Source organism: Leucoraja erinacea, chromosome 28 (assembly GCF_028641065.1).
Source record: "Leucoraja erinacea ecotype New England chromosome 28, Leri_hhj_1, whole genome shotgun sequence".
NCBI classification, from domain to species: domain Eukaryota; kingdom Metazoa; phylum Chordata; class Chondrichthyes; order Rajiformes; family Rajidae; genus Leucoraja; species Leucoraja erinaceus.
Window position 1 is genome coordinate 13,080,851 of NC_073404.1, and position 26,772 is coordinate 13,107,622.

The following is a 26,772-nucleotide window of genomic DNA, read 5'->3' on the forward strand; positions in this document are numbered from 1 at the left end:
TTTCCTCCTCCCTCTATCCACTTCCCTCCTTTCAATGCCCCACCTCAGCCTCTTCCAAACTCCCTCCACCTCTCCAAGTCCCTCACCACTGCCTTTGCTTGTGTCCCCATCCCTCCATCAGGTCATTTGCGCAGTGGTTGACTGATTGAGTCTCCTCAGGCCTTAGAGTCCAATCCTCAGCCTGAATCGACAGGGTGGATGGGGAAGGGGGGGGGGGGGGGGGGGTCCCCCCTTGCCCCAGCACCCCTCTCCCTACCACCACTCACGTTGAATCAGCCTGTGTGATTTAAAAGCTGAAGCACTGAGGAACCATACCATACCTCAATGAAAAGTCTAAAGAAGGGTTCTGAACCAAATTGTCGTTTATCTGCTTTGTCCCCATATGCTGCCTGACCCGCTGAGTTCCTCCAGCACCTTGCCATGGGTGGTGGTGAAGGCAGAAATGATAGTGGCATTTAAGAGGCTTTTATATAGGCATATGGATATGCAACGAATTGAGGGATATGTATCACGCGTGGGCAGAGATTAGTGGCATCACGTTCAGAATGGGCTGAAGGGCCTGTTCCTGTGCTGTACTGATCCATGGTCCTCCAAGACCCCACCTTAAGACCCACCTGTCAGACTGAGCTGCTGCTCCTTTGCCCAGAAGCGCCTCATGTGCTAACAGCCCCAGAGGTGAAGAGGTGCCACCCTCTGTCATGGCTCACTGATCTATGGTGACTGATCCCCACTGGTAGTGAACCACTGCCGAGTGCTGATACTCTGTGCTGAAAACTCACTACTCACCAATCTCCAGACCGACCTCACTCGACACTACTCCTCCTGAACAGACCCTGTTCTTTGCCAAGTGTGGCTTGCAAGTCTAACCAGACATTGGGGGAGAAAAGTGGCCATTCCCATTTGAGATTTACATATCATGAGATGTTTCCTTATGACATAAATGAAGGCCATTCAGCCCATTGACTCAATGCCGGCTCCTGAACCGAACCCAATCCCTCACTTATTTCCGTGTAAGCTATTTTTTCACAAGAGACTGGGTGGTGAGGAAGCAGCACACTGTAAGATGGGCAGTGAGGGAGTTCCACACCATTGGGGTGGGGGGGGGGGGGCGGTGAGGGAGAATGCCGCACTGTGGGAGGGGCACCTCAACCCAATAGGTCGTCCTTTCCTTTGTCTCCACAGACGCTGAGTTCCTCCAACAGTTTTTTTTTTCAGAATCCTGCAGTCTCTTGTGACCCATTTAACAAAAAAATAGTTTTCTGGCTGTTGGTAGCAACACAAACCTTAAAATCCATTTCCTTAATTATCAAGTAAGAATTTGTCAAATTCCATTGAAAAAACATTAAGAAACACTTGTATTCCCTCAGCACTGTTCCCAGCCCGCAGACTTGGGCGTCGATGGGGAATTTCTTTGGGGGTAACAAATTCCTTGTTAACATTGGAGTCCTCGCTGATATATCTGACCACATGGAACGTGCGCTGTGGGAGGGGCTGTGGGAGGTGCGGTCGTCTGAAATGGAATGTAAAACAGGAACTTTGTCTGTTAACCAAGATTCATTGGGTCGTGACTTCAGTGAAGGGTTTAGGGAATTTTCAACGTTCATCCCAAGCAACCAACCAACAAACACATGATACTGCAGATGCTGGAATCAGAAAGGCTCTTACTGAGGTGTCTTGCCCAACATAGAGTACAGTTCGACAGATCCTTTGTTGGGTGCCAGGAGTTTGAGTAGGGAGAGATGGAGGGGGTAGGAGGGGAGGATGAAATGGCAGTAGGAGGCCAGGAGGGTGAGGAAGAAGTGGGAAGGGGTAAAGGGAGGGGGCAGAGGGAGGGAGGAGAGGAGAAAGGGAGGAAGACGGAAGAACTAAAGAGAAAGGAAAGAAGGGTGGAGGGGAGGGAAAGAGGATGTGGGAGAGGGAGGGGGAGGGAGAGGTAGAGGGAGACAGAAATAGGGAGGGACAGGCAGAGGGAGGGAGAGAGAGGGGAGGGGAGGAGGTGGAAGGGGAAAGGAGGATTTGAGTAAGGCATTTGATAATGTCCGTGGTAGGCTGATCCAGAAGATTGATATGCATGGGATTAATGGTGACTTGCTCGTATGGATTCGGAACTGGCTTATTGATAGAAGGCAGAGACTTGTGTGGAAGGACAATATTCAAGCTGGAGGCCAAAGGCCAGTGTGATCCGCAGGGATTTGTGATATATATAAATGACTTGGACTTAAACCTAGACGGTTTGGTTAGTAAGTTTGCAGATGACACCAAGATTGCTGGAGTTGCGGACTGTGAGGAAGGCTGTCAAAGTATACAGCAGGGTATAGATCAACTACACAAATAGATGAAGAAATGTCAGATGGATATAATCCAAGCAAATGTCACGTGTTGCACTTTAGGAGATTGAATGAAAGAAGAAAATATAAAATCAATCTTTAACAGCATTGATTCACTGGAATCTTGGGATCCAAGTCCATAAATCCCTGATACAAGACAAGTAGAAGGAGCGGTATGTGACATGCTTGTCTTTGTTGGTCGGGACATTGAGTTTGAGCAAAGGAAGCTTCCCAGAACAATAGGAGTCAGCCTACCCTACAACAGAAGGGGGAGGAGTTGTACAACTTGATAGCCACAGGGGAAAAGGATCTCCTGTGGCTTTCTGTGCTGCATCTTAGTGGAACCAGTCTGTTGCTGAAGGTGCTCCTCAGGTTGACCAGTGTGGCATGTGGGTGAGCTGTATTGTCCAAGATGCTCCGTAGTTTGAGAAGCATCCTCCCCTCCAAGCCAGCCACGATAGGGTGGGTAGACAGAACCTTTTTTTCCCCCAAGATGGAAAAGTCAAATGCCCTAAAAAGGGGATTGTTTTAAGGTGAGAGAGGTATAGTTGAAGGGATTGTTTGACACAGAGGATGGTGGGTGGACAGAAGGCTCTGCCAGGCGTGATGGTTGTGGCAGATAGGACACTGGCATTTAAGAGACTTTTGAATGGGGACATGAATATGCAGGAAATGTGCAGTCAGTTTACATTTAGTCATAGTCATACAGCGTGGAAACAGGCCATTCGGCCCATCTTTCCCACACCAACCAACATGTCCCATCTACATTAGTCCCACCTCCCTGTGTTTGGCCCATATCCCTCTAAATCAGCCCTCGCCGATCACCTGCCTAAATGATTGATAAACGGGATAGACGTTGTGGGCCGAAGGGCCTGTTCTTCTGCTGTACTGTTCTGTGAGGAGAGGGTTAAAGGGGGGAGACTGGTTGCACAGGAGTGTGTAGGAAGGAACAGATTTTCTGAAGAAAGGTCTCGATCCAAAACGTCTCCCATTCCTTCTCTGCAGAGATGCTGCCTGTCCTGCCGAGTTACTCCAGCATTTTGTGTGTCTGTCTAGCGGGTAGGAGAGAGGAGGTTGGAGAGGAGCCCGGCCCGCCAAGGGTTAACGGAGTCAAACCCCGCCCCGGCTCAAGGGCACGGGCTGCTGCTTCTTGTGGCCGAATTTAAATCGCTGCAGACGGCGGCGGCTGCTCGCTTCTAGGGAGCGGGGAGAGATAGAGGGAGAGCGGGCCGGGGAAGCGGCGCTGGGATTTGTGCAGGGACCGAGCGGAGGGAAGCCCGGGCCCGGGCCCCTCTCACCCCCATGCACCAGACCCCAGCGGCGGCGGCAGCAGCGGGTTCTTCCCGGGGGCGCTCCGGCCTCCATGCCCACTGCCGATCTGAGGGTGCAGGTCCCGGGCGGCTGACTGAGCGCCCCCGGGCCTCCAGCGGAGCCGCCGGGCCGATGTGAAGTTTGCGCGGAACTTTTGCGCGGAACTTTGCGCCGCCCCCGTGGGCTGGGGGCCATGGGAGGCAAACAGGCGAAGGGGCGGCCCCGGGCGGGGGCAGCCCAGGCCCCGAACCGCGACCACCCCCACCCGCCCGGCGGGCAGAGGGCTGAGGGCAGGGGCGGCGCCCCAGCTCCATACCAGCGGCGGATCGGCCTCATCCATGACATGGCGATGCTGGCCAAGCAAGGGCGGCAGCAAGAGGCGGCTCAGCTGCTCCGGAGCCTCCGACAGGTGAGGGACTCCGCACCGCCTCTTTCCTCTTGCCCCCCCCCCCCCCCCCCCCCCGCTCCCCCCACCCAGTCCCCCCCTCCCCCCCCCCCCCCCCTCCCCTCCCCCCCCCCCCCCCCCCCCCCCCCCCCCCCCCCCCCCCCCACCCCCTCCCCCCCCCCCCCTCTCCCCCCCCCCCCCCCCCCCCCCCCTCCCCCCCCCCCCCCCCCCCCCCCCCCCCCCCCCCCCCCCCCCCCCCCCCCCCCCCCCCCCCCCCCCCCCCGGCCCCCCCCAGCTGCCCCTCGCCCCTTAAATCCCCCCGGCCCCCAGCTGCCCCTCGCCCCTCCCCCTCTCCCCCAAATCCCCTCCCCTCCCCCCCAAACCACCTATCCTCTCCATCCCCCAAATCCACCCCCCCCTCCCTCCCCCCCCCAGCTCTCCTCCCACCCCAGTTGTTCAGACAGTAGTAGTGAGATTGTGTGAAAGGCCCTTGCAACTTTTGATCTTACTTGCAGGCAGCACAATTATGTGAAACATCTCACCCCCCTTCGAACAGCCAGCGTGAAAGCACTTGTAATGTTCCTTCACGTTCCTGTGTTAAAAGCTGTGAGGGAAGGGTAGCTCATGTTACCAAACCCAGCGTGGGGATGGGGGCTGCTCACCTGATCTCTGCAACAATGACTCACTTGGCTACTCTGGGCTAATTGACCGGATGTGGAGGGAGACACAAAATGCACCGTGTCTAATAATGCCTGTTGTGTTAAACCTTCACCACTGAGACATCTCAGCCTCGATGTCGTCGATTTGCTCGACTCTGCTTTGAATTCCTTGGCCCACTCTAAAGCCCGATGAATGGAACAGATCCTTGCACACTCCCTCCTAGTTTGTCGCCTCCTCTGTTCTCTGACCTCTTGTCCTTGGTTGAGTCTGGGGACTTCCTGCTGTGAGTCATATTTTCCATGGGAGGAGTGGGTTGTCAGTGGCATTGGATCTGCAGGGACCTGAAGATGGCCTGGTACAGGAGGCAGAAATCAGGTCTGTAACACTCCACATTGGAGTGGACTCTGGTCGCAGTACAGAATGTCTCTGTCCAGCAGGGACATACAGCAGAAACAGGCCCTTCAGCCCAACCTTTCCTTACTGACCAAAGTGCCCCATCTAAACTGGTCTAATTTTCTCATAGGTAAACAAAAATGCTGGAGAAACTCAGCGGGTGCAGCAGCATCTATGGAGAGAAGGAAATATTTCCTTCGCTCCATCGATGCTGCTGCGCCCACTGAGTTTCTCCAGCATTTTTGTGTACCTTCGATTTTCCAGCATCTGCAGTTCCTTCTTAAACTCATTTGTTCATGTTTGGCTCAGATCCCCTTAAACCTCTTATCCATATACTTGTCCTAAAGCCCTTCAATGTTGTTATTGTACCTGCCTCAACCCCTTCCCCCGACAGCACCTTCCATGTGCCCAATGTACAGCACATTCCATTGCACCTCTTGTACTTATTAAACCTATGCCCTTTTGTTCTTGATTCCCTTACCCTGGGAATGAGACTGTGCATTCACCCTATCTACCCCCCCCCCCCCCCCCCCCCCCCCCCCCCCCTTGCACACCTTCTGATGAAGAGGCATTGCTCTCTCAACGTGCAAAGCTGGTGCATGTGGTTTGACCACTGATTCCACTGTGGAGGTCATTGAGGACAAACACAATCCAAGCCTTCCACACCACTTGCGATTGCTGCATCAGTCGGTCCAAATCATGGTCTAACCTAAAGACCTAACCCTGGAGCTACCTGATGCTTTGAGGTCAGAGTCATAAACGGCACTTCGACTCACCTCGCCTTGCCGACCTTAATCCCATCTGTACTAGTCCCATTTTCCTGTGTTTGGCCCATATCCCTCTAAAGCTTCCCAATCCATGTAATTGTGCAAGCGTCTTTTAAATGCTGTTATCGTACCTGCTTCAACTACCTCCCCAGGCAGCTCATATACCCACCGGCCTCGGGTGGAAAGAGTTGCCGTTCGGGTTCCGATTAAATCTTCCCCTCTCTGACTTTAAACCGTATGCCCTCTATCATTCTCGATTCCACTTCTCTGGGGAAATAATAGACCCTGCATTCACCTTGGCTATACCCCTCGCGATTTTATACACCTCTCTAAAATAACCCCTTGGTCTCCCAATTTCCAAGGAACAAAGTCTTGTTGGCCTGCCCAACCTCTCCCTGTGGCTCAGGCCCTCGAGCCCTGGTAACGTCATTGTAAGTCTTCTCCCCGCTCTTTCAAGTTTAATGACATCTTTGCAAGGACTCCAGTCTTCAAATTTGAAAGAAAGGGGTATAGTGTCAATTTTTTTTTTTAAATAACAAAATAAAATTAACATAAGAGAATCGAGTGCCCAGCACAGGCCATGATTGAATGACTGCTGGAGAGTTATAGTCCATGCTGAGTACCAATCATTTAGTGGTGTAGACCCAACCACCCCTGCAGTAACTTGGCTTCACTTACTGTGGCTCGGTGGGAAGCACTCACACTTTAGGCAGAAGGTCATGGATTTAAATCAAACTTCAACCACATTGAATTGTTTACTCTGGAACGTGGAGGTTGAGGGGAGAGACCTGATGGAAGGTGGAAATGGCAAAGACTGGAGGACATGGCGTGGTGAAAGGGGCAAACTTTGATGGATCTGTGCAGGGCAAGGTTTTTTTAAGAGTGGTGGGATGTGGAATGTGCTGCCAGGTGTGGTGGGTGCAGATACGATGGTGCTGTTTGAAAGGCTTTTAGATAGACACATGGACATGTAGGGAATGGAGGAATATGGATCGCACGTAGGCTGATTAGGTTAGTTTAACTTGGCGTCCTGTTCGTCATGGATTTTTGTGAGCTGGTGGGCCTGTTTTGGTGTTGTGCTGTTCCATATTCTAAGTCCTGCTCCATATATTCAAGCTACCTGATTAGCTCAATAACTCAGCAAGGAATTGCTAGAGTGATTCTTCCTTCTACGGTGAGGTGCTTTGAAAAGGGAGCTCTTCCCGTGGTCTGAGGGTCAATAAATACGCTACAACCAAGTTGCTCCTGGAGCAGCTAATGTGCTGTTGGTGGGAGCTTGCTGGTATTTCCTACATTGCCACAGTCAGTGACTGCACTTCAAAAGAGTTCTGGGGCATGTATCCAAAATGTTTTACTACTTTGGTCGTGGGGAATGTTTCCTCCCATGCAGGAGAACATTGCAGGAGCCATCGGCGTAAAGGCAGTCAGCACTCCAGTAGGGGATTCATTAGATCAATCAATGCCAGAGCTGCTGAAACCGCAGTGAGTGATGTGTGGGCGAGGCTTGGAGTGGAGCTGCCAAAGCAGCTTTGAGGCGCGTGCTTGAGCCACCAATGCATTACAAGAGTTGGCGTCTCGCACAGAGGCAGAGCACCCATGTAGATCCCCGTATTTGTGACGTGGATGGTACTCTGTGGCTGCAGCAACCTCTGTTCCAATACGAGTCATGACCCTGGCTAGTTGGCAAAGTGTTTAATATTTTTGATGGGCGGCACAGCTGGTAGAACCCGTTACCTCAGCGCCAGAGACCCAGGTTGGATACTGATCTCAGATGCTGTCAGTGTGGGTTTTGCATGTTCTACCTGTGATAGGGCAGCACAGTGGTGCAGCGGTATAGCTGCTGCCTTACAGAGCAAGAGACCCAGGTTTGATCCTGACGACGGGCGCTGTCTGTACAGAATTTGTACATTCGCCCTGTGACCATGTGTGTTTTCTCCGGGTACTCCGGTTTCCTCTAACACTCCAAAGGCATACAGGTTTTTAGGGTAATTGGCTTTGGTAAAATTTGTAAATTGTCCCTAGTGTGTAGTACACTGCTAGTGTACGGGATGATGGCTGTTCAGTGCGGATGGGGTGGGCCAAAGGGCCTGTTCCTGCACTGTATCTCAAAACTAAACTAAACCTTGTGGGTTTCCTCTGGGTGCTCTGGTTTCCTCCCACTTCCCAGACATGCGGGTTTGTAGGTTAATTGGCGTCTGTAAATTGCCCCTGTTGTGTGGATGGGTAATTGGAATAACATAGACCTAGTGTGAACGGGAGATTGATGGTAGGCATGGACTCGGGGCCCGAGGCCTGTTTCCTTGCTGTGTCTTTCAATCAATTAAATCTGCCATTCCAGTGCTTCAGTTACCTCTGAGGACGCGGCCTGGGACTCTAGCTTTATAGATGTGCTTGTTGTTTAAAGAGAAAATCGCAAAGATTCCAGCTTTGAAACCATCTGGTTATGTTTATGGTGAGTGTGCCCCAGGGCTCTAGGTAGAGCAGCAGATGGGAAGTTCTTGACTCTTTTCCCACTGTGAGCGCTTCCAGTAACTGGCCAAGTCTGGAAAAATATCAACTTTTCCCAACAGTCCTGTCTGCATCTAGTATCTGACGGCACAATAACCCGGCACCATCGGCCCTTTAGTGAAACAGCCCAGGCCAGCAGGGTTTCCAGACGGTTGGATGGTATTTCTGTTCATACCAGGACATACTTTTAATTAAAAAGCAAAACACAAAGTGCTGGAAGAACTTGTTTAGCTCGTTTGTGGAGGTTGATGGGCAGACGATGTTTAAGGTCAGGACCCTTCTTCAGACAGATTGGAGTAGTGAGGAGGAAGCTGGAAAAGAGGTGGGGCAGAACAAGTAACTGGTGGAGGAAGGAAGTACAGACGCTGGTTTATACCAAAGAAAGACACAAAGCTGGAGTAACTCAACGGGTCAGGCAGCATCTCTGGAGAAAAGGAATAGGCGGTGTTTCGGGTCAAGACCCTTCTTCAGACTGAGAGTTGGGGCAACCAAGTGATATGAAAAGGTACATTGAACAAATGAATGAAAGGTATGCAAAAAGACCAAGAGGTGGACACAGGTGAGGGTGGTTTGATTGGCAGATGGGTGGAGTAGGTGACAAGGGCTAGAGGTGAAAAGGAGACAAAAGGGTGTCAGATAAGGAAAGAAGAGGAGTGAAATGTTTAGCCGGAAGGTGGGACATGGGTGGAAAGGGACAGACAAAGGAGAAACGGGATGGGGAATATAAAGGAGATGGGAGATGAGTGCATGAAGGAGGGGAATGGGGCAGGGTGGGGAGAAATGGGAGCGAACTGTGGTGTTTTATTTTTTAATTTGCTTGTTTGTTTATTTTACTGGTCAGTTTTAAAGGGGCCGTGGTAAATGGGATCCCATCAAATTAATGTGTGGCTAGGAAATGAGGCCCTGGTAAGGCAGATCCTGAACCACGCGTTGTGTCTCTGAACAGGAGGCGCAAGAACGGCAGATGCTGATGTCTGAGCAAAACAGTCACATTGCTGGAGGGACCCAGTGGGTCAGGCAGCATCTGCGGAGGGAATGGACAGGTGATGTTTTGGGTCGGGGCCCTTCTTCAGATTGACAGGCTGAAGAATGGTCCTGACTTTAAACATCGCCTGTCTGTTCCCTTCCCAGATGTTGTCTGACCCACTGAGTTTACCCAGTACCTTGTGATTGTTGAACAGATGGAGGGCAGATCATTGGAGTTCTATTGTAGTGGGATCGGTGGATATTGGTAGCAGTTTATGGCTGTGCAAGGGATGAATAGGGGTGCTGAGGTATCCTGTAATCTTGTGTTATGATATTACTAATGAGTCAGGTTGCAACCTATTAAACGTCAAGCTCCTATGTGCCTGCATTAAACAGGAAGCAGTCTGGGGAAGATGCCAAGCGTCGACACTGGGCTCGACCCGGTCACGGATAATTACTGGGAAGGGAGGCCGTGGATTGTGGGTGTGGAGGGAGCCTGGGGACTCTTGGTTAAGTGCCTCCAGGCAAAGCTCTGCAGCCTGTTGAGTTGTTGGCCGGTGCTCCGTATCTCCTGCCTCTGGAACCACCTGGAACAGGAATGCGTCTGTACGGTCTGCACTCAACACCCCCACACTCGCCCCACACAGATTCAACAAAGTGCTTCAGTGTAGAAAGGAGGGAACTGCATATGCAGGTTTACACAAAGGCGCTGGGGTAACTCAGCAGTTCAGGCAGCATCTCTAGCGACATGGATAGGTGACGTTTCAGGTCAAGGCCCTTCTTCACTGTTTCAGGTTAACAGAAGGCGGCGGCCCAAGGTGTATTCGGGAGTTACCTGTCCCGAATGCAGAGTCTGTTCCCCCTCCCCTTCTCCCTCCCCTCCTGGTGGAGTGTGCAGGACCCTGGGATGTAACGAGGGTGCGGACTGATTCACAGCGGGGTGCAGGTGCTGACCGTCACCATCTTGGGGCTGGCCAGCTTCCAACATTCTGCACAGAAATGAGCCAGTTGTTGCCGCTGCCCCCACGCCAGCCTACTGCCACCCTCACCATCTCCACACCGTCCTGTCCCTCTCCGACACTCTCCCGTGAAAGTTTGCCCTGCCCGCCCACAATTTCTTGTACAGGGTCACGGGATGAGGATGTCACTGGCAATTGGCAACATTGAATTATTCCTGGATTTATAGTCCCCAGTTCCCTTCGTGGAGCACAAGGAACTGCAGATGCTGGAATTTTGAGCAAAGTGCTGGAGGAACTTAGCAGGTGAGGCAGCATCTGTGGATAAGTCCTGACCCAAAACATTGTCCATTCCCACCACAGATGCTGCCTGACCTGCTGAGTTTCTCCAGCACTTTCTTTTGCCAAATTGGATGTGTCTGTCCCTAAATCAATAGTCTTGGACTTTGGATGCCAGCTCAGTGCTACGGATACTGGCCAGGTGATGTCACCATTACACTGCTGCATGTCTTGTCATGAAAGGGAAGGTAGTTTGGTGGGGTGGGGAGGGAGGGGGAATTTAACATTAAGCTGTTGAGCCTGAGTTATGGAAGAGTGTGGTACAACCCAAGAGCTGGTGGGTTCTGGGTTGGAGTGAATGCAAAGAGACCCAGTGTTGGCCTCGGTGTAGAAACAAGGAACTGCAGATGCTGGTTGACACTAAAAGACACAAAGTGCTGGAGTAACTCTGTGGGTCAGGCAGCATCTCTGGGGAACATGGGTAGATGATATTTTGGTTCAGACTGAAAAAGGGTCCAGACCTGAAACGTCACCTATCCATGTTCTCCAAGGATGCTGTCTGGCCCATTGAGTTATTGCAGCACTTTCTGTATTTTTTTTACTGGTTGAGAGAGCAGTCTGAAAGCGGTTTGTGAAGTGCAAAAGCAGAAGTCACATTCGCTCATGTGAGGCGTGTATGGCCACAGCCAGAGAACTGTGGCGCCCTCTGTGTGGGGCAGAAGCCCGGACAAGGGGCAGACCCATCGGTGGCAGAGTTGTTTACAGCACATGGTATCAGACGGGCGAGAGCACCTTCAACATGTATGTGGACGGTAAAAGTAAATAAAAGTGGCCAAAGCTGGAAATACTCGAGTATGGTTGTGTTTGTGGGGAGAGAGGGCGAGAGAGAGGGAGAGTGTGTTTTCATCACCAGTGTGGAAAGTTGGTAATCAAGCACGTTTCAAATTCTCCAGGTAGGAAGTTGCAGAGGAGGGGTGAGAGATGAAAGGGAATGTCTACAATGGGTGGAGGTGGTTATATGAATGGTGGTGACGCTGGCTGAGGGGTGGCAAGGATTATCAGTCACAGCTGTCTGCAGGAGTTATAAACAGGAGGAGGGAGGAGACAGCAGAGGGAGAGTAAACTGGCTGGAACGGGGATACAGATCACTGATACAAATGTTATTCCCTTATCACATATCTATACACAAAATGACTTGATTGTAATCGCGTATTGTCTTTCTGCTGACTGGATAGCAGCATGCAGCAAAAGCTTTTCACTGTACCTCGGTACATGTGACAATAATAACCTAAACTAAGTCTTGAGTTTAAACTGTCTGGGAGGGGTGGGGAAGGGGAATGCTGGAAATATTCAGCAGGTTGGGCAGCATCTTCAGTGAGAGAAGAACCATTCTAATGCCAGCAGGAAAGGCTGGTTGAGTTACCTGAAATAGTTAGTGACATTGCTGTCGTCTGAGGATTGAAAGGTGACCAGTCGGAAGAGGAGATGAGGGTTGTCAAGCTTGCATTGGCCTTTGTTGGAACAGGGCGAAAGGGCACAGAAAATCGAAGTGCCGGAAGCTCAAGGTCACCTTTGGACTGAGTGGTGGTGTTCTGCAAATCTGTCATATAATCACCTGTCTCTGGTGTCTGGGATATGGAGAAGGTCACATTGCGAGCGGGTAACGCAGTTGCACTGGGTCGCGAGGAGTGCAAGTGAATCATTGCTTCAGTTGGGAGGAGTGTTGGTGGGTCCCTGCATGGTGGGAAAGAGGAAAAGGTCCGGCATTGACAGCCTCCACTCGTCCTTTCAGAGTCAAGAGTGTTTTATTGTCATAGGTCCCAGAACAGAGCAATTCTTACTTGCAGCAGCACAACAGGTATGTTAACATAGTAAACATCTGTAAAACCCATAGTAAGCAACCAAATAAATTCAGGATATGTTAAAAAAAAAACTGACAATAATAGTGCAAAGTCAAAGAAAATAATGTCCCCAAGTCTTTTTCCAGAGCCTATTTAGAGGTTGTAGTGATGAATAGCCCGCTGGTTGCAGGGTGGAAGCTGCTCCTGAACCTGGACGTTACAGTTTTCAGGTTCCTATACCACCTTCTCATTGGCAGCAGTGAAATGAGTGTGTGGCCTGGGTTGTGTGACTGACGCTGGCTGCCTTTTTGAGGCAGCGACTCCTGTAGTTTCCTTCATTGGTGGGGAAGCCAGTATCCACGAGGGATTAGGCAGTGTTCACCGCATTCCTGGGTGTTCGAGTTGCTGAACCAGGCCGTGATGCCACCAGTCAATATGCTCTCTCCTGTACATCTGTAGAAGTTCAAGAGATTATTCGATGACAGACTGAATCTCCTCAACCTTCCAAGGAAGTAGGAGGTGTTGATGGGCTTTCTTTAGGATTGCATCATTGTGCTGGGTCCAGGACAGATCTTCAGAGGTATGCATGCCCCAGGGCAGGCGGTGAAGGTAAGGATGGAAGTGGGAACCTAATTTACAGCACCTGCAGTATTTCTGTTCAGCAGAATGAGGTGCTAATGGGGGCCGCATACACTTGGAGGCAGGCAAAATATCACCGAATGAACAAATGCAAAATGCAGGGAAATTAAGTATATTGGTGATGGACACAAAAAGCTGGAGTAACTTAGTGGGACAGGCATCATCTCTTGAGAGAAAGAATGGCTGACGTTTCAGGTCAAGACGGAAGAAGGGTCTTGACCCGAAACGTCACCCATTCCCAGAGATGCTGCCTGTCCCGCTGAGTTACTCCAGCTTTTTCTGTCTATCGTCTGTTTAAACCAGCACCTGCAGTTCTTTCCTACACATTAAGTATATTGCCATTGGTTTATTATTCTTACCCATACCAAGATACAGTGGAACAACGCAACGTGCTGTACAGTCCAACCACTATACATTAATACAACACAGCCATACACAAGTTCAAATGTTACTGTGGAAAGAAACATATTAGTGTAGTATTACATTGTGTTACAGCACTACAGTTACAGAGGAAGTGCAAGGTCCACAATAAGGTAGGTTGGAAGATCAGGTCTACACCCTAGCTTATGGGAGAACTGTTCAGTGCTCTGATAACAGACTGTTCCTGAATTGGGTGCGACTTGCTTTGAAGTTTTTGTATCTTTTGCCTGACAGCAGAGGTGAGAATAGGGATTGGCCACGGTCCTTTATTGTGTTGGCTGCTTTAGTGAGGCAGTGTGACATTCAGATGGAGTTGATTTGGGGTGGTGGGGGAGGGAGGGTCAGGTTGAGAACGTTTGGTCTGTATTATAGATAGGGCTACTTCCACAACTCTCCAAACAGATCAGTTGCCAAGCCAAGCTGTAATGCTTTCTGCTGTGCAACTATAGGGTGATTTCACCAAAGTTAAAATGAGCGTAGATCCCCCCTCACGTGACCGAAAAATTTAACTGGAGGACATATGTCACTTCAGTACATGTTAGTGAATGGGGAAACACGCACTTTCACATAATGCCTTACTTTTGATGAAATTCAGCGAGCAAACGCGGTAATTCCCGATATTTTGGATCTTTAAATCTCCACGGCAAATGTCTGCTGTTCACTTCCGCTGTTTTTCTACCTTCAGTTCCCTCTTGTAATTACCTTACTTTCTATCTTTTTTTTGCCTGAAAATTTAGGTCGCTGTGCTTCAGGGTCACCCCGACTAGCACAGAAAATTTCAGCTCAAAAATCGGCCGTTTTCCATGTTTTTAACGGGTGTGAAAGTGCGTGTTTCCCCATTCACTAACATGTACCGAAGTGACATATGTCCTCCAGTTAAATTTTTCGGTCACGTGAGGGGGGGGATCTACGCTCATTTTAACTTTGGTGAAATCACCCTATTGAAGGCTGAGTCTGGTTTAACCCATAGTCCCTGAGTGCTTGGTCTGAAGTAGACCTCTGTGCCAGGCCGCTGGGACAATGCTTCGACCAACCCTGAGCATCTCGGGCAGATTGTCAACACTGTTTCCCCAGGTGGAGATCTCAAAAGACATTCAAGGAGTTCAAGATGAGGTGGAGCAGATTCCATGTCTTTAATCGAGAGCCCTGCACCCCCAGTGTGGCTGGCTGGTTAAGCTGTACCCACTGAAGTGGGCACTGCATAGTGAGAGAGTTGTGTGAGAAGGAACTGCAGGTGCTGGTTTAAACCGAAGATAGACACACAAAAAACCCGGAGTAACTCCTGCGGAGTTACTCCGGGTTTTTTTGTGTCTATCTTCGAGGCAGCATCTCTGGGGAGACGGAATGGGTCGAGACTCTTCTTCAGACGCGAGTTGGTCCAGCTGCCCTCCTGAGCCTGGTGGTATGGGGTGAGGTGGGGGGTGACCAGTATCTGCCAGTGCTGGGTCTGGCCGTGCCTGAGCTCCGACAACAGCCCAGCCTCTGGCCTGCTGCTCGTGGACTTGAGGGAAAGCTGCATTTCCTTTGTTTAATCTACAGCCAGGGTTGAGGTCACTCGCTGTCTCCCCGGCGCACAGCAAACTCCCACTAAATGAAAGGCAGCATCTCCTGCAGTCTGGTGCAATCCCACTCACTCACTCCCTCCCTCCCCGCTGCACGTACATCAGTGGCCCCGCAGCCCGCCGCCGCTGCTGCATCTCATGCCTGGATTCCTGCGCTCAATTCCCTGCACGTGGACTGCGGGTGTTACTGTGGGTTAAATGCTCCTGGTCACCTCAACCCTGCGCTGCGACTGTTGCAATGCTGCAGGCGAGCGCTGCCTGCAAGTGTTGCAATGCTGCAGGCGACCGCTGACTATGACTGCACGGGTGAACTCTCCAGCCCTGGGCCCCTCGGCGGCGGAGGCTGCAGGAACATGGGTGCATTTCTGAGCTCCGGGGAAAGGGGAAGTGCTTCAGCACGGATTTCAAACGTGTGCTGGGCCGGCCCACACTAAGCACCCAGTGTCCCATCCTGACACTAATAATTCACACCCGCTCATGTCCCCCACCGGTCTCGGCTTCTGTGCTGTACGACGCGCCTTTACTCTGAATACCACAACACGCTGTAGGTTCCAGAATGTACGTCGGGATGTTTCTGGTTAATCCACGGGGTTCCAAGAGCTGAGGGAATGAAACAGCCTTGAGTTGCACACTGGCTTTGTCGACCCGCCCCCCCCGTCAGCCCAGGCAGTCATGAGGATAAGACCCCCAGCTCCCTCCCTTGATCGTGAAGGGCATTCAGCTGCAGGGGCCCCGGGCTCTCTGCATTTACCCTGCGTGTTTCTCAGCGGCCTCCCAGGCGTGAGCTGTGCACAGTTTCCGCACCATTGCCCGTGTGCCCTCTGGGCACCTCCTGCGGCGCCGTGGACCGCGGTCCTTGTGTGACTGCCCGTCCTCGGCTCACCTTGGCCGAGGGGAATTGGCAGAGAGAGCCGGCGATGCAGACCGACGCGTCAGCGCAGCGCTGTGATCCACAGGGAGCGAGGACACGCTGCTCTTCAACATCTCCTTATAAACCTGGGATCCTGCAGATCCCAGTAGGTCTCATCGGTTTGATAATGTCTGCGTAACGAAGGTGTCGGCTGTAGTGCAGGGGGCTTGTGCAAGGTCAGTGGAGGCCTTTTACTGCCTCGGGTGCTTCCTGCAAAAAAAAACATTGTTTGTTTTCTCAGGAGCATCGGACGTTGTTAGAAGTATATAATAAACATGATTACAGGCATAGATACCGTGGAGAGTCAGAATCTTTGTCCCAGGGTAGAAATGTCAAAGATTTGAGGCTTAGCTTTAAGGTGAGCAAGACAAGTTTTGTTTTAACACGGTGGGTGCTGGAATACACTGCCAGGAATGGTGGTGGAGACAAACACGATAGTGGTCCAATTATTTGTTTATTATCATGTGTTATTGTCATACGTATCGGATACAGTGAAATATGTTGTTTGCATACAGCTATCCCTGTATTTTTTTTTTGCATGAGACTATCCCAGCACACAAGCATAATCAACCTGGTGTGTACAGTATGCACAGAACAGCCCATATGCAGGAGGTGCCATTGTACAGTCCCAGCTGCAGCGATAGCCTCCATCCATTCCAGTTGTTCCTTCCAGTAGGGTGTTGAAGAGAGCGTTCAGATAGGCAGGCAATAAGGACCAAATGCAGATAGCGGGGTTTAGTTCAATTGGGCATCATGTTCGGCACAGACATTATGGGCCGAAGGGCCTGTTGTTGTGCTGTACTGTTCTATATTGGTGCACAGTAAAGCGTCAACTATCCCTCTGCCTCCACAGATGCTGCCTGGCCCTCTGAGTTCCTCCAGCACTTTTTTGGATATGTCACACTTGTTCCTTCCCAGCACTTTGCACGATGAGACTGTAAACACTGGGGCACCAGAGCTGATGTCTGCAGCATCTTGTCACCATAGCCTCCCAAATAATGTGCTCGTTCTATCTCCTGCCCAATAACCAAGCCTCAACCCACCTCACTTATCTATGTTCTCCAGAGTTTCCGCCTGACCTGCCTGCCGAGTTATGCCAGCACCTTTGTCTTTTATTTGGTACTTAATTTGTTCCCTAATCCACGGGGTATTTAATGCCCCAAAACCAGGTGCTCTAAACTGGTTTAATCTATTGTGCAGTATCTTCGAGATTTCTGAAAGCTTGAGTGAACAAAAGCCCTATTGCTGGTATGGGTGTAGAGAACATTTAGGACGATGTTGCCAGGAATCAAAGGCTTTAGCTGTCGGGCGAGGTTAGGCAGGCTGTGACTTTACTCATTCGAGCACAGGTGGCTGAGGGGAGATGATACATAGGTGAACAAAACCATAAGGGGAATAGATAAGGTGAATATACCTTTTATCCAGGGAAATCAAGAACCAGACGACAGGTTTAAGATGAGGGGGGGGGGGAAAGATTTAATGGGAACCTGAGGTGGAATTTTTTTGCTCAGTGTGGCGGGTGTATGGCCGAACTGCCAGAGGAAGTGGTCGAGGCAGGTACGACAATAACATTTAAAAGACACTTGAATGGGTACATAGATAGGAAAGGTTTGGAGTGATATGGACCAAAAATGGGCAAATTAGCTTAGATGGGGCATCTTCGCTGCTCTGGCAAGTTGAGCTGAGGGGCCTGTTTCCGCGCTGTATGACTCGATGACTTTGACATCCACTGGCTTTCCCCTTGCCTGTCTATTGCCCACAACCATAATCTTGTCAGACCTGGTTTTTGCTTGCATAAAACATGTTGACTTTTTGCCACTTCTTTGTGGAAAAGCTCCCAGTATTTTGCAACAACAACCGCAGGCTGACAGATCAATAGTTTTCCTTCTTTCTCTCTGCCTTCTTTCTGGAGTAGTTTTTGGGTTGAGAAGTGCAAGTCCCTGGTCTTTCCCGGCACCTCGTTCCTTTCACCTGCGCTGTCATTATGGTGGGATGGTAATGTTCACCCACCGGAGCGACTGGTGGGATGGTCACTGTAAACGGGTTCGTTAGCAGGAGAAAGATTGCAGCAGCTCTGTGTGTCTGTCTGAATTGCTCTGAATCATCTCAACTGGCAGCTTCTCCGACTGCAAAGCCTTTCCAAAGGCTTTGGATTGGAAGCTAGACATTTTGGAGCCTGCATTTTTTTAAATTGTTTCATAAATTTAATAGTCTCGCGGAGAACCAAAGCAGAGAGAGGTCAGAGCAGAAGTGGTTCAATCTGGCAACACATTCCTCCCTCTTCTCTCTCTATCTCCTCTCTCTTTCGTTTCTCAGCTGTGCTATCTGTTTGCATTTAAGCAAAGATGGCTCTGCTTGGCTGTAAGGTGAGAGCTTCCCTGCTCAATGGAGGGGAGATTTATTCCCTTGTGAATTTATTCTCTCAAGAGCTGATGAACAAACTAATCAATCAGTCTGAAGAAGGGTTTCGGCCCGAAACGTTGCCTATTTCCATCGCTCCAAAGATGCTGCTGCACCCGCTGAGTTTCTCCAGCATTTTTGTGTACCTTCGATTTTCCAGCATCTGCAGTTCCTTCTTAAACAAATAATCAATTCGACACATTCTTTTCTCTTCCCCTCCCTCTCTCTCTTTACCCCTCTCCGCTCTCCCACTGCCCCATCGCTCACAGCTGCCCAGCTGTTTTTCAGGAGTGAGCAAGGCCATTCAGCCCTCATGCCTGTGCATCATTCCATCCGATCCTATGCACTGCACTTACATTGAACAGTATGGCACATGAACAGGCCCTTCGGCCCACTATTGCCGTGTCGATCATGATGCCAATTTAAACTAATCTCTCCTTGCATGTGATCCACATACCTCCATTTGCTGCATATCCGTGTGCTTATTGAAGCCTCTAGTCACTACGCCACTAATGCATCTGCCTCCATATCCACCCCTGCAGCTTGTTCCAGACACCCACACCCACTGTTTAAAAATAAACTTACCCTGCACCTCTCTAATAAACTTTGCCCCTTACACCTTAAAGCTATGCCCTCTAGTCTTTGAAATGTCCGTCCTGGGAAACAGATTCTGACTGTCTACCCTACCTTTGCCCCTCATAATTCTGTATACTCTGATCAGGTCTCCCCTCAACTGCCCAACGCTCCAGGAATCCACCATCTCCCTGTGGCTAATACCCTGTAATCCAGGCAACATTCTGGGTAATCTCTCCAAAGCCTCCACATCCTTCCTGCAATGCGGTTACAGGACTGCACACACAATACTCCAAATGCAACCAAAAGCTGCAACATGAATTGCTAACTCTTGCGCTTAATGCCATACATTACCTCCATATCTACTTGTATTGCTACTTTTAGGGAGCTGTAAACTTGCACCCCAATGCCTTGACCATTGAAGACAAGTGCACCATCTGCCTGCATAACCACCCTGTCTACCACCCTGTGTTGCAGCTGGGATGTCTGTGGATCTTCCACTGGTTCCTGAATGGGGGAAAAGTAGGTGCCGACTGACTGCTGCCCCACGTGCTTGCTCTGTGTGGGGGAACTGGCATGAGGAGCTGAGGTCAGGGGCACATACTGTAACTTCATAAGTAATATGAGCAGAATTAGGCCATTTGACTCTGCCATTCAACCATGGCTGATCTATCTTTCCCCCTCAATCATATTCTTCTGCCTTTGCCCCATAACCCCTGACGCCCTTACTGATCAACAATCTATCAATCCCTGCCTTAAAAATATCTATTGACACAGCCGTCTGTGGCAATGAATTCCACACATTCACCACCCTCTGACTAAAGAAGTTCCTCCTTGTCTCTTATCTAAACGTATGTACTTTTATTCTGAGGCTGCGCCCTCTAGTCCTAGACTCTCCCACGAGTGGAAACATCCTCTCCACGTTCACTCTATCCAGGCATTTCACTATTCGTTCACTCAATGCTAGCCTTTCACTATCAGCTCCTGCACCAGTTTACCTGCGGACGTCCGTTGTCCAGGAGTTGCTGCTGATTCTCCTGTGGTTGCAGGATCTCGGGATGGAGTCGACCTCGCTGGACGACGTCCTGTGTCGCTACGCCAGCTTCCGCAACCTGGTGGATCCCATCACCCACGAGCTCATCGTAAGCCTGGCCCGCTACATCCACTGCCCCAAACCGGTAAGGAGCCCGCCCCCACCCTGGGGTCATTCTGTGTCGGCTCTGGGCCCCGGTGAGCTGCCTGCCTGCCTGCCTGCGTGGCCTCCGTTGATGGGACCTTTACCCAACGGTTCTCTTGTTACTCTGAGTTTACAGTTTGGTCTGTGCAGATTGGCCAGAGTTCTTCAACTCAATCAAAATGATACCCTTCACCCATTCTAGGGGTAATTTACAGAGGCTAATTAACCTACAAACTGGCACGTCATTCAACTGTGGGAGGAAACCGGTGCACCTGGAAAAAACCCACATGGTCGCAGGGAGAATGTACAACTCCATACAGAGATCACCTGAGGCCAGAATCGTACCCAGGTGTCTGGTGCCATGAGCCAATGGCGATACCAGCTGTGCCTCAGACAGTATAAAGTGCTTTTTTGTTTTTGCTGTTATGATTTGTTTAGTTGGGTGGAGTCCCCCTGGTTGGTGCTGGGGCCTGGGATCCAGAGCCGGCTGCTGCCTGGAGTGGTGGGGCAGCGCTTCTGGACCAGCTCCAGGGCCAGCAGTGGGTCGGGGGTTCCAGCCTTGCTCAGGCCCTGGTTGGGTGGCTGGAGTTGGCTTTCCTCAGGGTGCTCTTGTTTAGTCCTGTATGTGAAAGACGTGTGGGTTTGTACATTAATTGACCTCTGTAATTTGCCCCTAGTTTGTAGGTGAGCAACAAAAGTTCCAGTGATTGGAAACAAACCCTTAAGCCCACCAAAGATAGACACAAAAGATAGATGGTCTGAAACATAGAAACATTGAAAATAGGTGCAGGAGTAGGCCATTCGGCCCTTCGAGCCTGCACCGCCATTCGATATGATCATGGCTGATCATCTAACTCCGTATCCCATCCCTGCCTTCTCTCCATACCCCCTGATCCCTTTAGCCACAAGGGCCACATCTAACTCCCTCTTAAATATAGCCAATGAACTGGTCTCAACTACCTTCTGTGGCAGAGAATTCCACAGATTCACCACTCTCTGTGTAAAAAATGAAGAAGGGTCTCGATCCAAAACGTCACCCATTCCTTCTCTCCAGAGATGCTGCCTGTCCCACAGAGTTACTTCGGCTTTTTGTGTCTATCTTGGGTTTAAACAAGCATCTGCAGTTCCTTCCTACACATTCCTTCAGCCCACCAAGTCCATGCTGACCATCGACCGCCTGTTCACACCAGTTCTACGTTATTCCACTTGCTCATCCACTCTGTTCACACTTGGGGCAATTTACAGAGGATCAATATAAACCTGCACGCCTTTGGGATGTGGGAGGGAACGGATTGCCCGGAGGAATCCCACACGGTTACAGAGAGAACGTGCAAACACCACACGGACATCAGTCTTGTCCCCGGAGCTCCAGGTTAGTGCTCCTCGGGCTGGGGTCCCGCCGTGTCTGTGCAGCCGCTGACTGCTCCCACCGTGTGCTTGTTTGCAGGAAGGAGATGCGGCCGGAGGCCTGGAGAAGATCTGCCGGCAGCTGACCCACCACCTGAGCCCGCACTCCAGGTGCAAACGGCAGGGACTCCTCAAACGCAAGCCCCAAGCCTGGTAATCCCTCCACCACCCCCAACCCTACCCCCCCCCCCCCCCCCCCACAAGGCCCGTATCCACCCTTCCCAACGCCCGCTCTGCCACTTGCCCCCACCCCCAGGGGAGGGGTTTGCAGCTGCTTCCTGTGTTGCTGGAGAGAGGGGATGGGCTGGCGATGCCCAGAGTGGGGTTTGTATTGCAGGGGTCCAGTGGTCATGGTGAAACCGTCGGCTGGGAGCTGGTGTGTGTGGGTGAATAGGTGACACTTGGGATGTCCATTCTGTGCAGGTGTCCTAAACACTCTCTCCTCTGGCTCCCCTCTTTTAGGCTACTCCTTTCTCGTGGCTGCAGGTGACCCTTGGGACGGGGCAGGGAGGGTATTTACGACTGTGTCATCGTTCCCTCTCCAACATACTCACTATCCATTGCCTTCCTGCTGTTTCCCCCTCTCCTACCCCAGCTGCCTGTTGCCTCCCCTCTGACCGTGCCACCCTTGCCCCTCTCCTATCCCTGCTGAATGCCGCTGTTCCCCTCTGACTGTCACCGTCCTGTCCTCAGCCTGAAGGCGGTGCTGTCGGCGAGTGGGCCGAGCGAGAGCCTGGACCTGTCGGGGATTGCGCTGAGCGGCCGGGACCTGCAGCGGGTGGCCCTGTACCTGCGGGAGAGCTGGGAGACATTGTGCAGCGTGGAGATGGGCTTCGTCGAGCTGACAGACGAGGGCTTCCTGCAGCTGCTGCCCACCCTGGCCTCGCTGCCCAGCCTCTGCACCCTGTCGCTGAACGGCAACAAGCTGACCCGGGCCGTCCTGCGGGAGCTGACCGACACGCTGAAGGACCTGGACAAGTTCCCCAGCATCAGCTGGATCGACCTGGGCAACAACGTGGACATCTACTCCCTGCCCCAGCCCTTCCTGGTCAGCCTCCGCCGTCGCTGCCCCAAGCACAGCAACCTGCCCACGATCCTGGAGTTTGCCGAGAGCCAGAGCAGTGACCCCGAGGACTCCGAGACTGAGCGGTGTGGCCAGCTGGAGCGGGAAGCTGTGTCGGCACTGGAGCTGGGGACAGTCCCAGGCCTGGAGTCGGGACAGTACCAGTCCAGTCCCAGGCCTGGAGTCAGGGACAGTGCTGGAGCAGGAGACTGTGTCGGCAGGCCTGGAGTCAGGGACAGTACTAGTGCTGGAGCAGGGGACTGTGTCGGCACTGGAGTCAGGGACAGTCCCAGAGCTGGAGTCAGGGACAGTACCAGGCCTGGAGCCGGGGAATGTACCAGCGCTGGAGTTGGAGACAGTCCCAGAGCTGGAGCAGGAGGTGGTGCCAGACGTGGAGCCCTTGCTGGACGCAGGGGATGAAGGGGCTGTGGGCGCGGCTGGTGTGATGCCTGGTCTCACCTGACGTACAGTCCATGCACAGCCTGCCGTTAGATCAGAGATTGCCACAGGTGGGAGGGAGTGGGGGCAGGCGCTTTGGTCCAGTGGCCTCTGTGGGTGAGCTCTCTCCAACTAGGGGCCTGCATCTCCAGTGCCTGTTGTACCCACTCTTCCACCTTCATCCTGTGCGCGCACGGACACACACGTACACAGCCGGGTGACATTCCCTGCCTGGATGCCCTCCTGGTTGACCTTTCCATTACGGAGTGAGCTGCCCTCTCGACCAGCCTTTCCGGACGTGGGATTGTTGTGTGGGAAAACTGACTCCACCATGGCCTGGCACAACTATTGGAATCCCATTATTCCCAGGTCTGGTCATCTACAAATCCCAAATTATTCCTGTTGTGTGGGAATGAGACGCCACCAGGTTCTGGTGCAACTAATGGAATCCTATTATTCCCAGGTCTGGTTCAACACTAGAATCCCAAATGATTCCCGTTCTGTGGTGAAACCAGCTCCACCGGGGTATTATGCAGTGAATGGAATCTCATCATTCCAAGGTCTGGGTCAGCCATTAGAATCCCGAATCATTCCTGTTGTGAGGGAATCCGGCTCCACTGGGCTCTGGTTGAACCACTGGAGTTGGCAGTGCTGCTGCTTCAGCTGCTGCCCCCCGGTGGGGGGATGGCCATTTCCCCGGCCAGGTCACTCTGCTGCCCATGTGGGAGGCCCAGCCTGCTGAGCTGTTGGCTGAGTGGGTCCCTCCCTCCTGGGCACCACCTCTCACAGTCACTCACCTCAGTGTAGGGTCCTGGGGAGATCATAAGAGATAGGAGCTGAATTAGGCCACTCGGCCCATCAAGTCTACTCTGCCATACAATCATGGCTGATCTGTCTCTCCCTCCTAACCGCATTCTCCTGCCTTCTCCCCATCCCCTCTAACACCCGAACTAATCAAGAATGAAAGGAGGTACGGACGCTGCTGCCTTGGGTCGAGGTGTCTGATACCTGCTGCCCTTGGCTTGGTTCCTGCTGCACACAGCTGGGTTTCCACTGTCCATTTGGAGCAGGCTGTGCTGGGGTTCCATGGTCTCTCTGCCTCGGTCACTGTTGGATCAGCGGCTTGGCTCCCTGCCCCTCTCCCCGTGCCACCCCTCTCCCCGCCCTCCCACAGCCTGCTGTTGAGTGAAGCCGCCGGGCAGAGATCACTCCCCACCATCGGCTCCTGTGCAGATTCTGCAGTCTGTGGTCCCCGCTGGGAATGGCCTGAGTTTGCAGTGTCGCAGCCTTGCCCATCCTTCACTTCAACTTGGACATGAATCTCCTGTGATTTCTCCCCCCTCCGTGTCTCCTGCGTATCCCACATGGTTCAGGGTGACCTGTCTGCTCCACCCTCTTGTGGCTGTAGTACCGCTGTGACCCCCTCACCCCCCACCTCCCCAACCCCACCGCCTCCCAATGCAGCCAAATCCCCTCTGGTGGGTCCCCTAGACTTCAGGACCATCCCCCACCTCAGAGGACATGTACTACCTCCTCGTTATCCCGGAGATTGCAGAGGCTCAGAGACCTCCATTACAGAGGAAGTCTCCAATCCCATTACTCTGCCACCCCACCCTCTAGCTGAGAGTTTGTCATATGTACCAGCAATGGAATAATGAAATTCTTATTTGCTTTCCAGACCCGTAAACACAATGACGCACACAAATATATAATAATTAGTAGTGTGATAGTGTAATGCCAGGTAACCAGACTATACTAGTGCAAAACCAATGTCTGTGCTGCAATCAAAACAAAGTCCATGGTAGTTTAGTGCTGAGGTGGGGTTGTGGTTAGAGGGTTACATAGAGTAGTACAGGAGCAGGCCCTTCTGGCCACAGTGTCTGTGCTAAACATGATGCCAAGTTAAACTAACCTCCTCTGCCCGCACGTGATCAAGGTGGTTCAGGAACATGATGGTCACTAGCAGTGGGCATACACCCTAGCATATGGAAGGACTGTTCAGTGGTCTAATAGCAGCAGGGAAGAACCTCTTCTTGAATCTGGTAGTATGTGATTCCAAGCTTTTGTATCTCCTGCTAACGGCAGAGAGGAGAAGGAATGAATGACCGGGGTGGAAAATGTCCTCAATTATGTTGACTGCTTTTTTGAGGCAGCGTGAAGCATAGATGGAGTTGATGGTGGTGTCTAACATGATGGCTGCTCCTTATCTCAGCAGCTCTTTCCCTGCACTAATTCTTCCATTTCCCTAAAATTCCAGAATCCATCCACCTACCGGCAACTGAGCCTGTCCAAGAAGGAACTGCAGATGCTAGTTTAAACTGAAGATAGACAAAAAAAAAAGCTGGATTAACTCAGCGGGACGGACAGCACCTCTGGAGAGAAGGAATGGGTGATGTTTCGGGTCAAGACTCTTCTTCAGACCCGTCTCCACCCGAAACGTCACCCATTCCTTCTCCCCAGAGATGCTGCCTGTCCCGCTGAGTTACTCCAGCTTTTTGTGTCTACCTCTGCAGGTGTCTCTTGGGGAAAAGAGTCCCAAACGTCCCCCACCTTCATGGTGACATTTCTCCCTGCCTGTCCTGAACAGCTGATCCCTTATTGTACGCTCAAACCCTGGTTAAAGACAATGTCGTCAGGGAATATCACTGCTGCAGCAACCCTGTGTGGATTTTACACACTCCAGTCATTCCACTAAGCTTTAGGGAGTACTGCCCAGTCTGCCTAACCTCTCCTCACAAACGTTGCCGGTATGATGAGCATTAGTGCACTCCCTATACCAAGTAAACACTTCCTTAGGTACGGAGTCATGAGCGTTTAATTGTTAAATGTACGCACCACAAAGCAATGACATTCTTTCTTGCAGCAGCATAACAGGCCTGTAAACACAATACATGTAGACAATATGTAATACATAAACAATCAATAAATTAATAACCTCAATACTAGTGGGGGAGAAAAATCCCAAAAGAGTCCGTAGTTGAGTCTGGTGTTGTGCCAGTGCCTAATGGGTGCTGGGAAGAAGCTGCCCTTGAACCTGGCGGTCACGGTTCTCAGGCTTCTGCACTTTCTTCTCGGCGTAGCGCATGCCCTTGTTTAAAAAGGGTTCTGAGTAAACCGGCAATTATAGACGTTAGTTTGACCTGGGCAAATTTAATGGAAAAGATCTTAGAGCACATTTCAGGGTCTGATTAGGAACAGTCAACATGGATTTGTGCCTGGAAGGTAGTTTGACAGTGAGAAGAGGTGTAGGGAAATTGACGAGGGTAAAGCAGTGGATGTTTCATGGACTTTAGTAAGGCCTTCGACAAGGTTCCTCATGGAAGGTTGGTTAAGAAGGTTCAACTGTTGGGTATAAATGCAGGAATAGCAAGATGGATTCAACAGTGGCTGAATGGGAGAAGCCAGAGGGTAATGGGTTGGAGGCAGGTGATAAATGTGAGGTGCTACACCTTGGCAGGACAAATCAAAATAGGATGTACATGGTAAATGGTAGGGAATTGAAGATACAGTTGAACAGAGGGATCTGGGTATAACCGTGCATAGTTCCTTGAAGGTGGAATCTCATATAGATAGGGTGGTAAAGAAAGCTTTTGGTATGCTAGCCTTTGAGCAGCTTTCAGTTTCACTGTACATGTATAGTGACAATAAATGGTATATCTATCTATCTATAAATCAGAGCATTGAGTATAGAAGCTGGGATGTAATGTTAAAATTGTACAAGGCATTGGTGAGGCCAAATCTGGAGTATGGTGTACAATTTTGGTCGCCAAATTATAGGAAGGATGTCAAC

The 26,772-nt window shown here is 51.3% G+C and overlaps 1 protein-coding gene across 1 annotated transcript; it reads left to right on the forward strand.

The window, feature by feature from the left end:
- Positions 1-3,459: 3,459 nt before the first annotated feature.
- Positions 3,460-25,949, forward strand: lrrc75a (leucine rich repeat containing 75A). The gene is given in 5 exon segments (XM_055657757.1): positions 3,460-4,047; positions 19,947-20,075; positions 21,522-21,634; positions 22,175-22,700; positions 22,702-25,949. Coding segments are annotated over 5 exon segments (1,290 nt in total). The 5' UTR covers positions 3,460-3,831; the 3' UTR covers positions 23,008-25,949.
- Positions 25,950-26,772: the final 823 nt, after the last annotated feature.